General features: G+C 37.1%; 1 protein-coding gene across 3 annotated transcripts in view; it reads right to left on the reverse strand.

Annotated features, from left to right (window-relative positions):
* LRP6 (LDL receptor related protein 6) overlaps positions 1 to 20075 on the reverse strand; it is a 177566-nt gene that overhangs the window by 11997 nt on the left and 145494 nt on the right. For 2 of the 3 annotated variants that reach the window (XM_061125030.1, XM_061125029.1), the window contains exons 16-20: positions 12882 to 13091; positions 10476 to 10601; positions 5627 to 5863; positions 4647 to 4757; positions 56 to 286 (exon numbers count right to left, since the gene is read on the reverse strand). In XM_061125030.1, coding sequence (XP_060981013.1) covers positions 56 to 286; positions 4647 to 4757; positions 5627 to 5863; positions 10476 to 10601; positions 12882 to 13091 — 915 coding nt within the window. The remainder of the gene's footprint in view (positions 1 to 55; positions 287 to 4646; positions 4758 to 5626; positions 5864 to 10475; positions 10602 to 12881; positions 13092 to 20075) is intronic. The other variant, XM_061125031.1, reaches the window with a different exon arrangement.

Below are 20075 nucleotides of genomic sequence, written 5' to 3' on the forward strand. Positions count from 1 at the left end.
GGAAGCTTGGCAATCTTGCCAAGACTTGATTCTCAGTGGGTCAGTCCTGGCTCACCTGGAAGAGATCCTGACAAAGAACTGGGGTGTGGCACGTAACCAAGGGGCACGGAAGCTGGTCCATGAACTACATAGTCGTTAGTCATGGTTTCCCCATCGCCCTTCATCCGTGGACACAACATCCTCTGGCAGATAAAGTATATGGTTCCAGACACAAAGATGGTAACAATTACTCCAATAACAGAACCCACTGTATTGGTGGCCTGTGGTGCTGGCTCCTCAGTTGGATCTAAAATGGGAATGCAGTACAGTTACATAATGGAAAAACAGCTGCAGGTTCAAAACAGTAATGGAAAGAGGGTGTGCAAGCAGAATGTGAGCCTAATGAAGACAACTCATACACGTTTTGCCTTTTTATGAATACATACACCCCATGCCCCATGGATATGTAGACATATAAATGTCATTGTTAGGAATCAAAATGAATGACTCCTAGGTGAAAACAGACATAGGACAATACACTGGAAAGTATAACTGTAAATTGATAACAAAAATGTTAAATGAATTATAGATTAAAACATCATTAAGAAGTTTAAAAACACATATAGACAAAATCTATCCTACTTCATTCTGTATATCATAAAAATCAATATTATTTGGAGATGTCTAAGAAAAGTTTAGGGTCAAATGTTTTACCTGGAATGGTAAAGAAGCCAAAATCAGCTCTGAGCTTGATTTTAGGTCTGAAAAGTGACAATTATGCCTGGTGAAGAGAAATTAGACGCTACCGATGAGCATCAGCTCTCAGGCACAACATGCTGCTGCCTTAAGGGTGAGTCTAGTTGCCTGAGGGCAAGGAATGTAAGGTCTCTGGTACTGGAGTAGCTGAGGACTCAGAGAGAAAAGTCAGAGCATGAGAGGACCATGGCAGCAACCTTCATGGGATCCCCGAGCTATCTGAGACTTTAAAAGCAGGGCATCAACATGAGAGATAGGGGAAAATACAGCAAAAGGGCTCATCAAATGCAGAGCATTACTCTTCTATTGAGAAAGAAAATCCTTCCATTGAGAATAGTTAGACTGTATTTCACAACTGCATATCTCTTAAAACCTTTCTTTTGTTCCATCTCACCTCAAAACCTCCCATCAACATAGCTAAACTCATCTTATGATTAAATCTAAGAATTGAAAGAAAACAACATCACTAAGTTACATACCATGGAGGGGCTGTGGGTCACATATTATCACCTATGGGCTCTGAGGAAGAGAGGCAACCAGCCCATCTTTCTCATTTTTTTTCCCCCAGGGCTTTGGCATTCCTTCTAACACCAACTTTCAAGAAAGAATAGTTTATACTCACTGTCTTCAATTTTTTGTCTCTGGGTCACATTTTAACTCATTGAAAGTAGACTTCTGTCCTTACTACCACAATGAAACTAGTCTGGTAAAGGTTAAAGTTCTCCTATATGCCATAGTCAATACACTCTCCATCTCACTGACAACTCTGTACATTCAGTACTGCTGGCTCCTGTTTTCCCCTCAAAAATGTCTGATCCTTTCCTTCCAGGATACCACTCTCTTAGTTTGACCATCTCTGATTATTTGTTCTGTTTCCTCTTGTTGGCTTCATTCTCTTCCCTCTGCTTCAAGTACAGGTGCTTCCTAGAGTTCTGTTTACCTCCTGCCATCTTCCTTCTCTGCTTCCTCTCCCTCAGAGATTTCATCTACTGCCTCAGCTGTAATTATCAAGAATAAACTGAAAAGCCCATCTCTCTCTCTCTTGAGCTACAGACCTACAAGAGTTATTAACAGCTTTCTGAATAGCTTCAGTGGGACACCCAAGGGGGCAGCTTCAGTGCCACGTAATCCAAACTGATCTCACAGTCACCACCATTTGTCAACATTTCCTAGATTCCAGGGACAAGGCAGATCATGAATAAATAATGGCACCTGTGGCAAATTATAAGCATTTAAATTTATATTAAAAAATAATTAAAAACCTACATCAGCTGAACACAATATCCACAGTCATGATACACAATGATATTTTGGTTTTAAGTCTCTGTCATATAATCTCGTTTATGAGTGCAATCATTCAATGAGGTAACCTGTTAATTCAACCTAAACTTATCACCTCTAGGCTAGGTTACTAAACCCTTTTCATTCTACTTCTGAAATAACTTTGAAATCTATCCGCTCCCTCCTCTCCTTCAGTGCTGCTTCCCTTGATTTAGACACCCACCATCTTCTGCTGAACTACAAGTCTCTGAAGCATTTTAAAAGTACAGGCCGCAAGTCTTTAGTTGGTAAAAACAATTTAATGTGTCAAAACCAGCATTTTTAAACAGAAAACTTCAGAATGCATTCCACACAATACAGGTAAATACTGTTGCATGACTCATTTCTTTACATGTACATCCACATCTTTGTATTCTTCTCCATGTGGTCAAAGCATTTGAAAGCAACCAAGCTAACAGATTTCTTTGTCTATCATCTTATCACCTCCAATCCATCTACTTTACTACTTTCACAATTACATAGCCATGCCAGTCCTCCACTTCAGGTTTTTAATAGCTCTCCATTATTCTGGGGGCTTCCCTTGTGGCTCAGACAGTAAAGAATCTGCCTGCAATGCGGGACACCCAGGTTCGGTCCCTGGGTTGGGAAGATCCCCTGGAGAAGGGAACAGCAACCCACTCCAGTATTCTTGCCTGGAGAATCCCACAGACAGAGGAGCCTGGCGGGCGACCATCCACGGGGTTGCAAAGAGTCAGACACGACTGAGTGACTAACACAGTAACAACGACATTATTCTGGAATACTGTCTACAGACTCTTCAGAGGGAAAGCAAAGTCCTTTGTGATCTCACCTTTATGTGTATCAGCTTCTGCCGACCCCCCTCAGGACAGCAGCCTGTGTTACGGCAGTCCAGTTTACGGGTAATTTCTCAACGGTGCCCATTTCACTCTGGTTTTGGGCAGGACAAGAGAGTCCCTCTACCTAGAATGCAATCTCTCCACTTAACTGCATAAGTAATGCTATTCACTGATCAACACCCACCCAACCTTACCACATTTTTCTAAGATGTTTTCCTTGATGAATCCCATCTTCATTTCTAAAGATCTGACCATTCTCTTCTTTGTGCTACTCCTTATACAGATCTCTATTACAGCACATTTATCATTACTCATCACACTCCTTTATCAATAACACCTACTCTGATTTAAGCTGTATCATATACATTAAATCATTTAATCCTCTCACTATCACCATACTAAATATTATCTTCATTTTAAAGATGGAGAACTTGAGGTCTAACAAGAGCAAATAATTTACTGGCGGAGTTAAAATTCAAATCTACCTCTGCCTGACCTGAAAATCCCCCTTCCTGCCCTTCTCTGATCACAGAGGACTCTTGAGAAACCTGGCACAAGGGCGAGGTACCCTCAGCACATAGCAAGTGTTCAGCACAGGTTTGCTGAATAAATGGAAACAGATCCCAATAGTCTCAGTGAGGATCCCATTTGAATTTTGTAAAAACATCAGCTTGAAGTCTTTGTTACGATTAAAAGAGTTTTAAAATGAGCTCTGTCTAAATTCCACAAAATCAGTTTCAACAGGGGAGACCTAGCTTGTGCTGAATGCCATTTGTCAATATTTGACAAATGGAGTATTTGTCAACCAGGGATACATTTCATGTTAGCACATTAGTCAATAGTTGTGTACCTTGAAGAAACAACAGGCTATTTAGCCTAAGGTCTCTAGGCTCAGGGATATATATGTGGTGGCTCAAGTATTCTCAGGCTGTGTTTTAAGGAAGCTCTTAAAGTCACTGAGAGACTGGTAGAAAATTATGCAGGGAAAAAAAATGGGAATTTTTACACATGTGTTAACGTGCAGAAGGGGCTTCCCAGGTAGCTCAGTGGTAAAGAACCCACCTGCCAATGCAGGAGACGCAGGTTCAGTTCTTGGGTTGAGAAGATACCCTGGAGAAGGAAATGGCAACCCACTCCAGTATTCCTGCCTGGGAAATCTCATGGAAAGAGGAGCCTGGTGGGCTACAGTCCATGGGATTGCAAAAAAAGTCAGATATGACTTAAGTGACTAAACAACAAATGTTCAGAAACTCTTAAGTTTAGACCACTAATTTCCACATATCGAAACTGAGAGTTTCCTAACCTTAGCTTTTGCAAAATAATATTCTTCTGATGCTTTGCTAAATGTTTCTGTGAAGATTTCTGAACATAAGAAAACTATCTTTAAGAAATTATTAAATGTAAAATGTAAGAAATCTCAGGTACAAATAACTAACTTAATATCAATAACTTGCTTCTTAATAAGAAAGCACTGGTCGTAAGTGAACCTCACAAAGAAAGAAAAGGAAAAGAACATTAAAAATTCTCCCTTATCTGCCTGCAATGTGGGAGACCTGGGTTCGATCCCTGGGTCGCAAGATCCCCTGGAGAAGGGAAAGGCTACCCACTCCAGTATTCTGGCTTGGAGAATTCCATGGACTGTATAGTACATGGGGTCACCAAGAGTCGGGCATGACTGAGCAAGCTTCACTTTCACACTTTCAAGACTAATAAAGTTATTTTTAAAAATAAAATTCTCCCTTAAGAATAATACAAGGTTTTCATCATACTTACAACAATCCAGTTCATCTGATTTGTCACTGCAATCCAAATTATGATCACATTTCTTGTGTTTTCCAATGCACTGACCATTGGCACAGCGGAATTGATCAATTAAACAGAGTACTATGGGGGAAAAAAAATGTAAATAGTTTTCTTAGTTTCGCTATCGTGTCAAGTCTGGCAGAAGTCAAAGAGAGCTTTCCAGGCACACGTGAAAAATAAATCAGACTTTTAGAGAAAACTTACAAATAATTCTCTGGGGATTTCAACTGAGAGATAGAAAAGAGAAGAAAAAGCAATCTAGCAGGAAACTTCCTATTTTTGTCCTTTATATTAAATTCCATCTTTCACTAACAATTCTGTTAAGAATTAAAGAATTCTACATGCATTTCTAGACACTAAAAATTTCCAGAGAATATTTTTGTTGTGGTTGTTTTACACTCTGTTAAAAGTTAGTGGATGAGAAGAAAACATGAAATTACTTTATGTTGTTAATAAGTGTCACGTGTGTTTGCTTAGTCATCCAGTCATGTCCAACTTTTTGCGACCCCATGGACTGTACCCCACCATGCTCCACTGTCCATGGAATTCCCCAGGCAAGAATACTGGATTGGGTAGCTATTCCCTTCTCCAGGGGATCTTCCCGACCCAGGGATCAAACCCAAGTCTCCTTTACTGGCGGGTTCTTTGCCCGCTGAGCTTCCAGGGAAGCCCCATTCAGAGCTCGCTGCAAACAAGGACCATTTTTATATACTGAAGGGCTAATCTTTTGGTGTCATTTCTCAACTGCAAAGCTTATTAAGGTGTATAAATCTTATACACATTAAGTGAATTAAGACAATTTAGAACATGCTACTATGTTTAGAAATAATAAAGTCAAACACACTTGAAAAACCCAAATCTACCACTAAATGAGCCAAAGCAAAACTGGGAATTTCAAACAACTTAATTGAAAAAGGAAATCTGTAAGCAGGCCTAGGAATTGCAGATACCTTCACAGTTCTTCTCGTCTGACTTATCCTGGCAGTTCGCATCTCCGTTGCACCGCAGGGCACCATCGATACACTGTCCACTGGCGCACTGGAACTGGGACTCTGAGCACACAGGACAATTGAGTTCATCACTGTGGTCTTCACACTCAGTAAACCCATCACACCGCCAAGCCACAGGGATACAGTCAATTTCTCCCGTGAAACAAGTAAACTGCTGAGGAGAACATGTTGGGGGTTCTTCAAATGAATAGGGGGAGGGGAATGAAAAACACAAGCATAGTCACACAGAGGTACTGACATTTACACCTGAGTGAAGCCCATTTAATGATTAACATACACAAAACACTTTATAACAGATAAAATCTATAAATTATCTTACTGAATCAGAAAAGAGATACAATTTTTACACTACTTCACTGAGATTCACTAACTTAAAAAACTACAAGGCAAAAAGAAGTTTTCTTATATATTACAATTTAAGTAGGAGTACTGAATTTGCAATCTGTTATAATCTCACATATAACCCAGGAATTACCATTATAATCATCCACCTTCAAATATTTTAAAGTTATCTTAGAATTTGTAAATATTCCAGCCCTGAGGTTCTCAAAGAATGATCTACGAACCCCTGGGGGTTCCTGACCTGTGACCTCTTTCCAGGGAACTGACAGACATTATTTTACAATACTAACGTATCACTCGCCTTTCTCACTACACTTGCACTGATGCCACGGAAGGTAAAATGCTTGGCACCTTAGCAGACTCGGGGCAAGGGCCCCAAACTGTACCAGCAGTCACCACATTCTACATAGTCATATACCATACGTACACATGGCAGTGGGGGTGGGGCAGTTTCATTCAAGAATGTTCTTGATGAATCAGTAAAAACTAGTAATTACATTAAAATCAATTCTCTGAGTACACATCTCCTCAATGCTGTTTGACAAAATGGAAAACATGCACAAAGCTCAGGCTGCAAACCTCAGCATGAAGGTTCCCAAAGGGAAAAACATTCTGAGCTGTAAACACAACCCAAAACGTGACACCCTTTTAATGTGAAAGAACAAGTGGCGTATAAACTATTGATATTTGCACTTGGGCATTTTGTGGGAAGTTTTTAAAAAATGAACCAGTGAATTCAAACAATAGCAAACCATAATGTACTTTTGTGGCAAATTATACAACACTGGAACTTTCTATCAGAAATTGTAATTTTGGAAGACCTGTATCCAACACTGTTAGCTTGACAGATTCCTAGTACTTAAATATTCTTAACGATGAGATTGGTGGTAATGTTAATGTGATTGTTTTGATACTGTATAATGAAATGCATCAAAACCTGATGATATGGGAATTTCTGAATGGAATTCTAGTATTTCCAAATGACCAAAATGCATAAGGTTACAAAATAATGCATGGATAAAATACCCATTCCCGGTACAAAATAATTAATGGATTTCAATATAACAGATTATGAAAAAAGTGAACTGATATGTTTTCAAGTTCCACAATGCAACTAACCCTATAGAAAACTATCATATGTCAAGATTTGGTGTAGAATTCAATATGCATATATATAACTATTTGAAAAGGCTATTTAATTATAGCCCTCCATTTTCCAACTACGTTATCTTTGAGGCCAAAATTCTTCATACAGTTCTATGAAGCTACATACTACATACTACATACAAGAGACTGAATGCAGTAGACAAGAGAATCCAATTCAACACTAAAAAGGTTTTTTAAAATGTAAAAACAATGCTATAGTTCTCAATAAAATTATTTTGCTTTAGAAAATACCATCAATTTTCTTAACAGTTTTAACTTGAGAACATGTAATGCTTTATTATTATTATTTTTAACAAATATTTTTAAAAGTTCTTGGTTTCAAATCCTACCACATAGATAAATATAATCTACACAAACAAAAGCTCCCCTCAAAAATTTTTTAAAATGTAAAAACATGGTAAGACCAGTTTGAAAACACATTCAGAAGTACAAAATGAGATGATGGGGAGGTAACACAGGCTCAAATGAAAACACATCTTGAGAAGGTCAAGCAGAGAAATTCAGATTGTGTATTTCTCATTTGCCTTCACTGAAAAATCTGAGCTTCCCAGGTGGCATTAGTGGTTAAGAACCTGTCTGCCAATGTAGGAGGCATAAGAGATGTAGTTCTGATCCCTGGGACAGTAAGTTTCCCTGGAGGAGGGCATGGCAACCCACTCCAGTATTCTTGCCTGGAGAATCCCAGACAGAGGAACCTAGCAGGCTACACAGTTCATGGGGTCGCAAAGAGTCAGACATGACTGAGACGACTGGCATGCATGCATGTAAAATCAACATTAAATCACAAGAAAAATCTTGTGTATAAATTCAAGATTTAATGAATCCATAATTCACTGCAATTTCACTCTTAATAACAAAAACTGAAAACATTTAAAATGTCCCTGAACACAAGAAAAATAAAACTGTGGCTTATTTGTATTGATACAATGAAACACACCACACAGCAATAAAAAGAAAACCACAGACTCTGGCACTCCACTCACTATAAGGATGAATCTCAAAATATTACAGTAAGCAAGAGAATCCAGACATAGAGTACATACATCATGATTCCTTATGTAAAGTTCAAGAACAAGTAAAGCTAAACCATGGAGATGAAAATTACTCCAGGAAGAGAACTGGCTGCCAAGACACAGGGAACTATTCTTAATGACAATACTATATATTTTGATCTGGGTGGGCTTCCCTGAGAGCTCAGTTGGTAGAGAATCCACCTGCAATACAGGAGACCTTAGTTTGATTCCTGGTTTGGGAAGATCCACTGGAGAAGGGACAGGCTACACACCCCAGTATTCTGGCCTGGAGAATTCAATGGACTGTATAGTCCATGGAGTTGCAAAGAGTCAGACACGACTGAGCGACTTTCACTTTCTTTCACTTGAAATGGGTGCTGGTAACACCACTGTACACATCTGTTAAAGCCTACTGACTATTCAGTTAAAACATACATTAAAAAGAATCACTAAATATGAAAAAAAATACTGGTCTTTTAAAAGACACTTTCTAAATGAAAGGTGATATCACTGATTGAGTTTTATCTGTGTCTACATAAAACCATATTTTTCTAAGATTTGCCTTATTGGAGCAATAATCTAGCATTCTGATATGGAAACACTTGCTTTTTTTTTTAAATTATGGCCCTGGTGGCTCAGATAGTAAAGACTCTGCCGGCAATGCGGGAGACCCAGGTTCAATCCCTGGGTCAGGAAGATCCCCTGGAGAAGGGAATGGCTACCCACTCCAGTATTCTTGCCTGGGAAATCCCATGGACAGAGGAGCCTGGTGGGCTACGGTCCTTGTGGTCAGAAAGAGTGGGACACAACTCAGCAACTAACACACACTTTAAGCAACTAGATTCTGTTTTGGGGGCTTCCCTTATGGCTCAGCGGGTAAAGAATCCGCCTGCAATGCAGGAGACCAGGGTTTGATCCCTGAATCAGGAATATCATCTGGAGGAGGAAATGGCTACCCATCCCAGTATTCTTGCTTGAAAAAAATCTCATGGACAGGAGAGCTTGGCAGGCTACAATCCAAAGGGTCATAAAGAGTTGAACACAACTGAGCAATTAAGCACACACAAAATACATGTAATAAGTTTACCATTTTAACTATTTATAAATGTACAGATCAGTGCATTAAATATATTTACATCATTGTTTAATGCCTGCTATCGGGACAGATACTTTAAGAACCAGAGCTTAACTTTCCCTGTGCACAAAGCTGATCTCCCCAACTAAACTGCATTCTCTGTGTCAAAGATCTTTACATCTCCTGCGGTCCAGAGATCCTCATAGCCACTACTCAATACATGTTATTTTTTTTTTTTAAACTTGCAAGTTAGAAGAATAAAGTATTCTTATAATAACACCTTATCAATAATTTTTACATTTTGAGTGTAAACCCTCTCAATCTTTTTTTCACAGAGGTTTATTTTTTATGTAGTTCTCATCACATAATTAAAACACCATTTTAATATTTTTTTCCCACTTGAGCCAACTTTGGGCTACATTTTTACATCAGTTTATGATCATAATTTTTAACAGCTACATAAGCTCAGTTATTTTATTAAATCATTTTCCTATCATTAGAAATTATTTTTAAATCTCCACCACTGTAGAAAACAGTCTTTTTCCTTTGGTTGAATTCACATAGAACTAACCCCAGCAGGAGAATTTCCAAATTAAGAGAATAAATATTACAATGCATTTGATGCTACCATACTATGCTTTAACAAAGGGATACACCTTTGCTGTGGTCCCATGAGCAACTGAGCCAATTTCACTACATTACTACTACTCAGTAATATCTTAAAAAAAAATTTTTTTTTTCTTTTTTATTGGCTAGAAAAAGTAAGATAAACAATAGGCAATGGCTGATAGATCTGAACAGAAGACTATTCTTTCCACTGAATACATTCGCAACAATGACACATAAACTGACAAAATTCAGTGGATAAAGATTACAGGAGGTGGAATTAATTCTTGTTACCCTTTGAGGGTGGAAAAACTACTTTATTATTGAGAAATACACTCATTTATAGTTACAAGTTTCCCCACAAAAAGGGCTCTTCTGCCTTAGGACCAGGGTCAGGTTACACCTATCTCTTGTCATGGTGAATTCAATCTTAGAATACCCCAAAGTCTAGGATAGTGCAGATGTATGAAATACCAGGGACCAATCAAGTTAGGAGAAAGCAATTTCACTGTCAAAGAATGCTAGACTAAGTTCTGGAACATGTGATTGGCATTACACTTTTAGAAGAAAATAACAACATATTTACCTCCACATAACAGCTCATCTTGAAGAAGAACCAAGTGCATGGGGCAAGAACACCTTGTGGTACCATCTCCCTTCACAAGACAGATGTGTGAACAGCCTCCATTATCCTGAGCACAAGGGTGCTGTCCTGCGTGCAAAGAGGAAAGAGAAGAGAATGAGAGAGAGAAAAGAAAGGGAAAAGAATAGCAAGGGAGGGAGGGAGGAAGAAAAGCCCAGCCAAAATCAATCATTTATGAGTTACCAAGAAAATCAAATGCAAAATTCCTTTGGACTTTATTTCCACTGAATATAATTACTCACACCATCTCTACACAATCTACAAGTAAACAAGAACAATTTAAGACACAAAATATTTATATGTAGCCACTGTCTTTACATATTTATATATAAAATATTTTAAAGTAAAGTAAGGTAATGGTATAGCTCATGTTAATTTTTGTGAATAAGAAAAGCTGATTACTCAAAGTAAAAAAATTGCTGGGGAGAACGCTGAAACCTGGATCTTATTCTCTTTAAAATATAAAAATTCTTCTAAAGATTTTTAACTCAGAAATTCTACCTTTTTGAGAGACATGATGATTTTGCGCAAAAAGTGTATTCTAAGGAGGAATCTGCTAAAAATTAAGAGCTGTTAGAAGAAAAACCAAGTTCACATGAATTCAACCACTCAGAGACCATCAAAATTATTTGCTTGGTCAACCGCAAAAGAACTTGCAATGTTACAAATGCTTGATTTCTTCCTATTTGGGTTAAATTAAATAAATACACTGTCAGGCACATTTCAAAGTCCGTCTCATAAGTTATATTTAATGAAATCATTGCTTTGACTTTTCTACTTAGCTCACGTCAAAAGCAACTTGACAGCCATCATCCCAGAATACCAACATCAAATGTGGCCACCCATTTATTATCTGACTCTTGTCAGTAACACATCAGTCCTGCTTCAGCATGTGTTGACAAGAGGGAGGGAGTCAGCTATGCACAAAAGAGCAGATGTGTAATACTAGATAGATGTCCCAAAGCAGACATCAGTCCTTGTATCAGAATGGACAACCTACACAGAAGTGTTTCTCAACCTTTTAATTCCAAGACACTCTTGATAAACAATCTCCTTTTCTTTAATGTTTTTAGAAATTTTGAAAAATAAAGTTTTTCTAAATATAAACCATATTTAAGTGTTGAACTATAAAGAGATACTCCCCCTGAAATTCTGAAAATATCCATAGATTTTCTGCCATAAAAAGCTCATGTATCAACTGAATACTTAGCCATTACATCACGTCTACCTTATTTCTATTAAGTACTCAGCATGAATTACATGTTATAACATACAATGACAATTCTAACTATTAAATCTCAGATACCTCTAATTAACTTCTAAGTTCATGAACAGTGACAACACAAGAGAGACTTGAACAACCTATGGTGTTCTCATTCCTATTTCTTTCTTAAATATTCCAATTTGATTTGAAAACATTGTGCTGAGAAGTTCAGGGGTGAATACTTCTCTCATTAGGCCTCCATTTTAACATCTGCATTCCTGATATAATTGTGTAAGATCTACAGTAGTGATGGCTGGGAGGGTACATCTGATGACAGATATAACAGTATTATGTTAACAGAGTTAACTATTAATTACTATCAATATTAACTTATTAATAATGTTGATACTAAACACTATAATAAAGATATATATAAATAATATATTTATATATACATAAATTATAATAATGTTGATACTAAAATATTAATACTAACTCTAATATTAATACTATAAAGAGTTAATAGTATTATATTAACACATATTAACTAAGCCAAGATGACTAGTCATTTTCAAGTTTTCAATAATTTATGGCCACTTTCCTAAGCTGTGAGTTGACAAACTTAACTAAAAGGGGGGAAAAAAACAAGCACTTATTAAGCATAGTCTTCTCTAAGTTTATACGCTAATTTTTAGTTTGCTTTGTTTTTGCCAAAGAATAGGTTTATTTTCATGATAACTCTATTCATCATTATATAAATGTTAACTTCGGCTTCTGTTGAAACCATGAGGATGTCTGTGAAACAAAAGAAATATTAATACAGGCTTTACACCAGTATTCTTAAAACGTTGAAGGAGAGAAAGAGAAAACATGAAGAGCAAGTCCTTGCTGTTCCTGGGTGGGGAGATTTTTGAAAATGAGACACACCATTCCTTTCTCTAACTCTTGTTTTATAGGGAAAACATGTTTAAAATAAAAAAATTTCCAGGTGAGTCTAAGGTTTTAAAAACATGGAGACTTTTTAAAAATGGCAAAACTAGAAGTATATGAAAATCTTAAAATAGAAGACACACAACATCTTAATTTTTGTCACGTCTAATAACAAACATGAATCTTGTGACTAGCAATACACCATCAGTACTTACTATACTCCTGAAGATTCAGCTCCTTTACTGCGTGAATGTCGCTAAGCTGGGCAATTCGAGCCTGGACTTTGGTTCTACCCTCTCGACCTGTCATGTCAATTTTTTCAATCATTTGCTGCTGCTTATCGATCCAGTACAGCCAGTTTTCAAACACAGTCAGTCCCACAGGCTGTAGAATGTTGGTGTCTTCTAACACTATTCGGTTGGCCCCTTGGAAAGGAAAATGTTCAACAGAAATGATTCATGTGGTCAAGTAAAAAATTCAAGAGCTATAGACTGAAAACCCATTAGGATTCTAGAAGTACTGAGAAGGAAAATATGATAAGCTCTCTAGCAGAAAACTCAAAAATCTTTCTAAGATGAAAAGATATATACATACCAGATAACAGACTAGACATTTAAGTGCAATCAAGAGCAAATAAGTGTCCAACACACAGTAAATACTGGGTTCACAGAAACGTAGAAAAGAACTTCAGAGCCATTTTCAAAAATTTTTAAACCAGTCCATTTTTTTCCAATTAAATTTTATGAGGATCTCTAATACATAAAACATACAAAACAGTGCTTCTCTATATGAAGTAGTGGTGGTGGGCAGAGCATTCTGTGTTGTTGGCCACCCACACCTGGTGAGCACACTCAAGGCATCTGTGGAGAACAACAGCCTCACTCACTCAGCCACTCAGAACACTGGGAAAGACTCATACATTACCTGGTTTAAGCTTCGCCTCAAAATAAGTATTTCTAAAATACCCCAGACACAAAGCCATCCAGCTTCTGGAAAGGCAACCAACTCTGTTACTGAACTATGAGAAAGTTTTTTCACACCATATGTTGAAATCTGTGCCCCACTCCTCACCACCCCAACTGCTTCGCCCTCATTCAAATAGAAAACATATATCCATATATCTTCTTTGGAGAAATGTCTGTTTAGTTCTTTGGCCCATTTTTTGACTGCATCATTTATTTTCCTGGAATTGAGCTGCAGGAGCTGCTTGTATATTTTTGAGATTAATCCTTTGTCTGTTGCTTCGTTTGCTATTATTTTCTCCCATTCTGAGGGCTGTCTTTTCACCTTGCTTATAGTTTCTTTCATTGTGCAAAAGCTTTTAAGTTTAATTAGGTCCCATTTGTGTATTTTTGCTTTTATTTCCAATATTCTGGGAGGTGGTTCATAGAGGATCCTGCTGTGATTTATGTCGGAGAGTGTTTTGCCTATGTTCTCTTAAGACATACAGATGGCTAACAAACACATGAAAAGATGCTCAACATCACTCATTATCAGAGAAATGCAAATCAAAACCACAACGAGGTACCATTACACATCAGTCAGGATGGCTGCTATCCAAAAGTCTACAAGCAATAAATGCTGGAGAGGGTGTGGAGAAAGGCAACCCTCTTACACTGTTGGTGGGAATGCAAACCAGTACAGCCACTATGGAGAACAGTGTGGAGATTCCTTAAAAAACTGGAAATAGAACTGCCATATGACCCAGCAATCCCACTCCTGGGCATACACACCGAGGAAAGCAGATCTGAAAGAGACACGTGCACCCCAGTGTTCATCGCAGCACTGTTTATAATTGCCAGGACATGGAAGCAACCTAGATGCCCATCAGCAGACAAATGGATAAGAAAGCTGTGATACATATACACCATGGAATATTACTCAGCCATCAAAAAGAATTCATTTGAATCAGTTCTAATGAGATGGATGAAACTGGAGCCCATTATACAGAGTGAAGTAAGCCAGAAAGATAAAGACCAATACAGTATACTAATGCATATATATGGAATTTTAAAAGATGGTAACAATAACCCAATATGCAAAACAGAAAAAGAGACACAGATGTACAGAACAGACTTTTAGACTCTGTGGGAGAAGGCGAGGGTGGGATGTTCTGAGAGAACAGCATTGAAACAGTATATTATCAAGGGTGAAACAGACCACCAGCCCAGGTTGGATGCATGAGACAAGTGCTCAGGGCTGGTGCACTGGGAAGACCCAGAGGGATGCGATGGGGAGTGAGGTGGGAGGGGAAATCGGGATGGGGAACACATGTAAATCCATGGCTGATTCATGTCAATGTATGGCAAAAACCACTACAATATTGTAATTAGCCTCCAACTAATAAAAATAAATGGAAAAAAAAAAAAAAAGAAAACATATATCCATTCGTTCCCTCTTCCTCCTAATCATCCTTCAAATATCTATAGAACTTTTCCCTGGTTCTTAGTTGATGAGTTCAGTCAAAGAAAGATACTAGCTTAATACTTTGGAAACATCAGGGGAAGTTCCAGGAAAGAGCCAAGCATAAAGCTAAGCTTAATAAATGGAGAAAGGTGGGGAGGTACATATGAGAAGGCAGTAAGTCAACATTCCGATCCATGGTGAGTTAAACACAAGTCTACTTACACTCCCTCCTAAAAATCTACTAAAATGATAGTAAACAATGAAGGCATAAGTAAGCATAAGGAAATATAGGACATGAGAGTAGAAAAGCAATATAAAATTTACAAGCTGGATAAGAGACAAGCAACAGACCTAGATTAATCTCCTATGAACTTCCTTTCAAGTAGCTAGTAGAGGATGTGATCTCTCAGGAAAAGGAAAGAACCAAACAAATAGAAACTAGCAAACAGCAGGTTCAGCACCAAGAAGACCAGCAAGTACATGTCCAGGATAACAGTGAAAGGAGGCTGGCCTAGAGCAAGCCAATTCAGACTGACTGAAACAGAATGATAAAGAGGTATGACTCCAGTGAAACAGGAAAAAAAAAAAAGATAGATTGGTTGCTGAATCTGCATATATTGAAACAATATGTAAATTAGACAAAAATAATTTCAGAGAGGAAAAAAGCTGCAGAAAGAAATGAAGGTGATGGTTATATTTCCATACGCATAAATAACAAATAATTACGAACTTAAAAATTATGGTTTAATTTGTTTAAAAAAATCATAGTTTTTAAGTTGGATGGGATAATTTAGCTGGGTGGATGACAGAAAAGTTCATATGGGTATTTTAGTGATATATCATTTAAGACAGCAAACCCTCATCTTCCATCAAAAAAAGTCAAATTGTGATGTCTAAAATTTAAACATCAAGAAGCAGCTGTTTTAAATCAGTTATTTTAAAATGACTCTTGATTAAACCATCAGAGATGCCTCTAAGAGTAGGAACTAACAGGATGAAGGAGCAGAGAAGTAAACTTGGATTTTTTTTTACAGGTCAAGTGGAATCACTTGATTTCCACATTTACATGTATTATTTTGATAAAAATTAAAATTAAATTTAAAACAGCAGCAGAAAGAATGGTAAAAAAAAAAAAAGATGAGTTGGTGGTAGTGTAAGGATGGCCTCAACTGAACAACTGGAGAAAATGAGGAGAGGTCAACAGTGTTGCTAGAGGACCCAAGATCTACTCTAAGAGCAGTTAAAATACACCAGAACCAGCAATGAAAAGACATACTTATTCAGCAAACTAAAGCATATACTAAATCTACTCTAGTATAAACGACTCTAAGCAGAAAGATAACCCATGACAAAAGTATAGGATTATCTGTGAGTATATAAAAGGAAGGGGCGAAAAAAAGAAGAAAACCCTACCAACATTAAATCAACCTTTTTCAGAAAACAGGAAAAAAGGAAATGTTTCTTATTAAGCCAATGTAACTTTGATGGCAAAACTCCAACAAGTGCATTATATTGGTAAGAAAGGAAAACCATGGGGTAATCTTTCTCATGAACACAGATATAAACATCTTAAATAAAACATTACCAAATCAAATTCAGCAATATAAAAAAAGGATAATGTATCATGCCAAGTTTGATTTATTCCACCAAACTAACAAGAGTTCAGTTCAGTCGCTCAGTCGTGTCCAACTCTTTGTGACCCCATGGACTGCAGCATGCCAGGCTTCCCTCTCCATCACCAACTCCCGGAGCTTGCTCAAACTCATGTCCACAGAGTTGGGGATGCTATCCAACCACCTCGTCCTCTGTCATCCCCTTCTCCTCCTGCCCTCAACCTTTCCCAGCATCAGGGTCTTTTCCAAAGAGTCAGCTCTTCACATCACGTGGCCAAAGTATTGGAGTTTCAGCTTCAGTCCTTCCAATGAACAAAAAGGACTGATTTTCTTTAGGATGGACTGGTTGGATCTCATTGCAGTCCAAGGGACTCTCTAGAGTCTTCTCCAATACCACAGTTCAAAAGCATCAATTCTTCAGCACTCAGCTTTCTTTATAGCCCAACTCTCACATTTATACATGACTACTGGAAAAAATCATAGCTTTGACCAGACGAACCTTTGTTGGCAAAGTAATGTCTCCGCTTTTTAGTAAGTTGTCTAGGTTGGTCATAACTTTTCTTCCAAGAAGTAAGCATGTTTCATGGCTGCAGTCACCATCTGCAGTGATTTTGGAGCCCAGAAAAATAAAGTCTGTCACTATTTCCGTTGTTTCCCCATCTATTTGCCATGAAGTGATGGGACCAGATGCCATGATCTTAGTTTTCTGAATGTTGAGCTTTAAGCCAACTTTTTCACTTTCCTCTTTCACTTTCATCAAGAGGCTCTTCAGTTTTTCTTCACTTTCTGGCATACAGGGTGTCATCTCCATCTCTGAGGCTATTGATATTCCTCCTGGCAATCTTGATTCCAGCTTGTGCTTCATCCAGCCCATCATTTCACATGATGCACTCTGCATATAAATTAAATAAACAGGGTCACAATATACAGTCTTGACATACTCCTTTCCCAATTTGGAACCAGTCTGTTGTTCCATGTCCAGTTCTAACTGTTGCCTCTTGACCTGCATACAGATTTCTCAAGTGGCAGGTAAGGTGGTCTGGTATTCCCATCTCTTGAAGAATTTTCCAGTTTGTTGTGATTCACAGTTACAGGCTTTGGTGTAGTCAATAAAGCCGATGTTTTTCTGGAACTCTCTTGTTTTTTCTATGATCCAACAGATGTTGGCAATTTGATCCCTGGTTCCTCTGCCAAGAACAGAACTTTCTTAATCTGATTTTTAAAAGTTACCTACAGAAAAACCTTAGCAAAAACCTAATAATGAAGTATCGGATGCTTTATCCTCAAATCATGGAAAGCAAATACAAAATTAAACAAAAATACCTAGGGACTCTATTATTTTGTTCAATATTGTACTGGGGCGGGGGGGCGGGGAGTAGTCCCCAGTCAATGTAGTGAGGCAACAAGGAGAAAAGGACTGAAAAAGAGAAAAAACAACTTTCCTCATTTGTAGACAAATGATTCCATAACACAGAAAATTCTATTAATAACTTAGCAAGGCGGTTGGGAACAAACTCAATGTACTAGTGTAGGAGAGGAAAAGAAAAACTGTATTTCTGTATTTCAGCCACAGCCAGAAAATGAAATAGTACATATTTAGAATACTCTTTATCACTAGCATTCAGAAGCATTAAATACCAAAGAATAACTACAATGAAAGATAGGCAACCTCGACAGAGAAAATTACAAAACACTAAGGGAAATTAAGTTTTAAATACATGGAGATATATACCATGTTCATGGTTTAGAAGACTAATATTATAAAGATAACAATTTTTCCTAAACTGCTATAAACTTAAAGCAAGGCCACTCAGAATTCTACTAGGTTTTTTGTTTTTGGTGGAAACTCAGAGGCTGATTCTAAAATGTATATGGAAATGCAAAATGTCAACAACTGCCAAGATAATCTTTGGCAAGAAATATTAAGGTAATACTAATCAAGGTAAGAAATACTAAGGACATACACTGCTAGACAAATCTGCTATAAATTAAGACAATATAAAGACAAGGTGACCAAGGGAACATTAGGGTCCAGAAATAAACTCACACAAATATAATCACTTTATTTGCAACAAATGTAACAGGAAAGAAGAGTAGGGGAAGAATGGTCTTCTCAAAAGAGATGGTCCTGAATCAGTCACACAGGAAACAAAATTAAACCCCTGTCTCACATGGTACACAAGAATAAATTCCAAATGGATTAGAGATCTAAAATAAGATAAGTTAAACAAAAAAAATGTTAGGAAAAAACAAAAGAAAATATCTTTGTAACTAAGCAGTAGGCAAAGATTTCTTAAACATAACATAAAAAGCACAAATCATACAGGGAAAAATTAATAAGCTGTGCAACGCTAAAAATATAACTTATTTTCATCTAAAGACATCACTGGGAGAGTGAAAAGGTAAATCACAAGCAAAGATTTATAGAAAACATATCTTTCTCTATAGAGGCAAGTATAAAGATGTACCAAAAATCACTACAGATGACTTTTAAATGGAAAGATACATCACAGTCATAAATGAAAAGACTGAATTCTTTAACCACAACAATTCTCCCTGAATATGTATGTAATTTAATAATGCATTAATACATTGAATAAAGAATTTCTAGAAATCAGTAATAGAAAAATGGACAAAAACTAAGAACTGCAATTCACAGAAGAAACATGAGTGCCCAATAAATTAATTTCAATATCAAACAGAAAAATTTGTATTTTATTAATAATCAGATATACCTTTAAAACTATTGGATTGGTAAAAATTCAGAAGTCTAACAGTACCAAGTACTAAAGGAGAAACTCATATACTTCTAGAGAGGATTTTAAACCGATACAATCACGTTGGAGAGCAGTGTGAACAGACATATTCAAGTTGAATATATACATACCACATTACATAGCAATCCCACTACTAGGTTTAGACTACTGCTTTTAATGGCAAAAAATTGGAACAGCAGTTTAGACAGCAGAATAGAAATAGAGAAACTGTAGAATGATCATACAACGAAACCACTATTTAGCAAAATAACTAACATAGATTTGTGGATCAATAGGGATCATCTCTGAAAAAGGCAGGTGACAAAGAAATACATGAGACTATATTAAATTTAAAAAGTAAAAAAGCTTAAATTTGTATCAGTATACACAGTAAAAAATACAGACACACAGAGTAAACCATGCACGGCAAAAAAACACATCAAAAGTTGCCTCTTAAGAAAAAGGAAGGAAAACAGAATTGGGGAAGGAGACACAAGAGCTTCAAATTCTCCCTATGTCTTTTTTCAAGAGAGGAGGAAAGGAGGTTCAAAAGCAAGTATGGTCAAACACTAAGATTTGACTAAGTTGGATGGCAGAAACTCTGTACTTTCTATATGTTAGAACCATGTCATAA

The sequence above is a fragment of the Dama dama genome, chromosome 22, assembly GCF_033118175.1.
Source record: "Dama dama isolate Ldn47 chromosome 22, ASM3311817v1, whole genome shotgun sequence".
Lineage (NCBI taxonomy): Eukaryota > Metazoa > Chordata > Mammalia > Artiodactyla > Cervidae > Dama > Dama dama.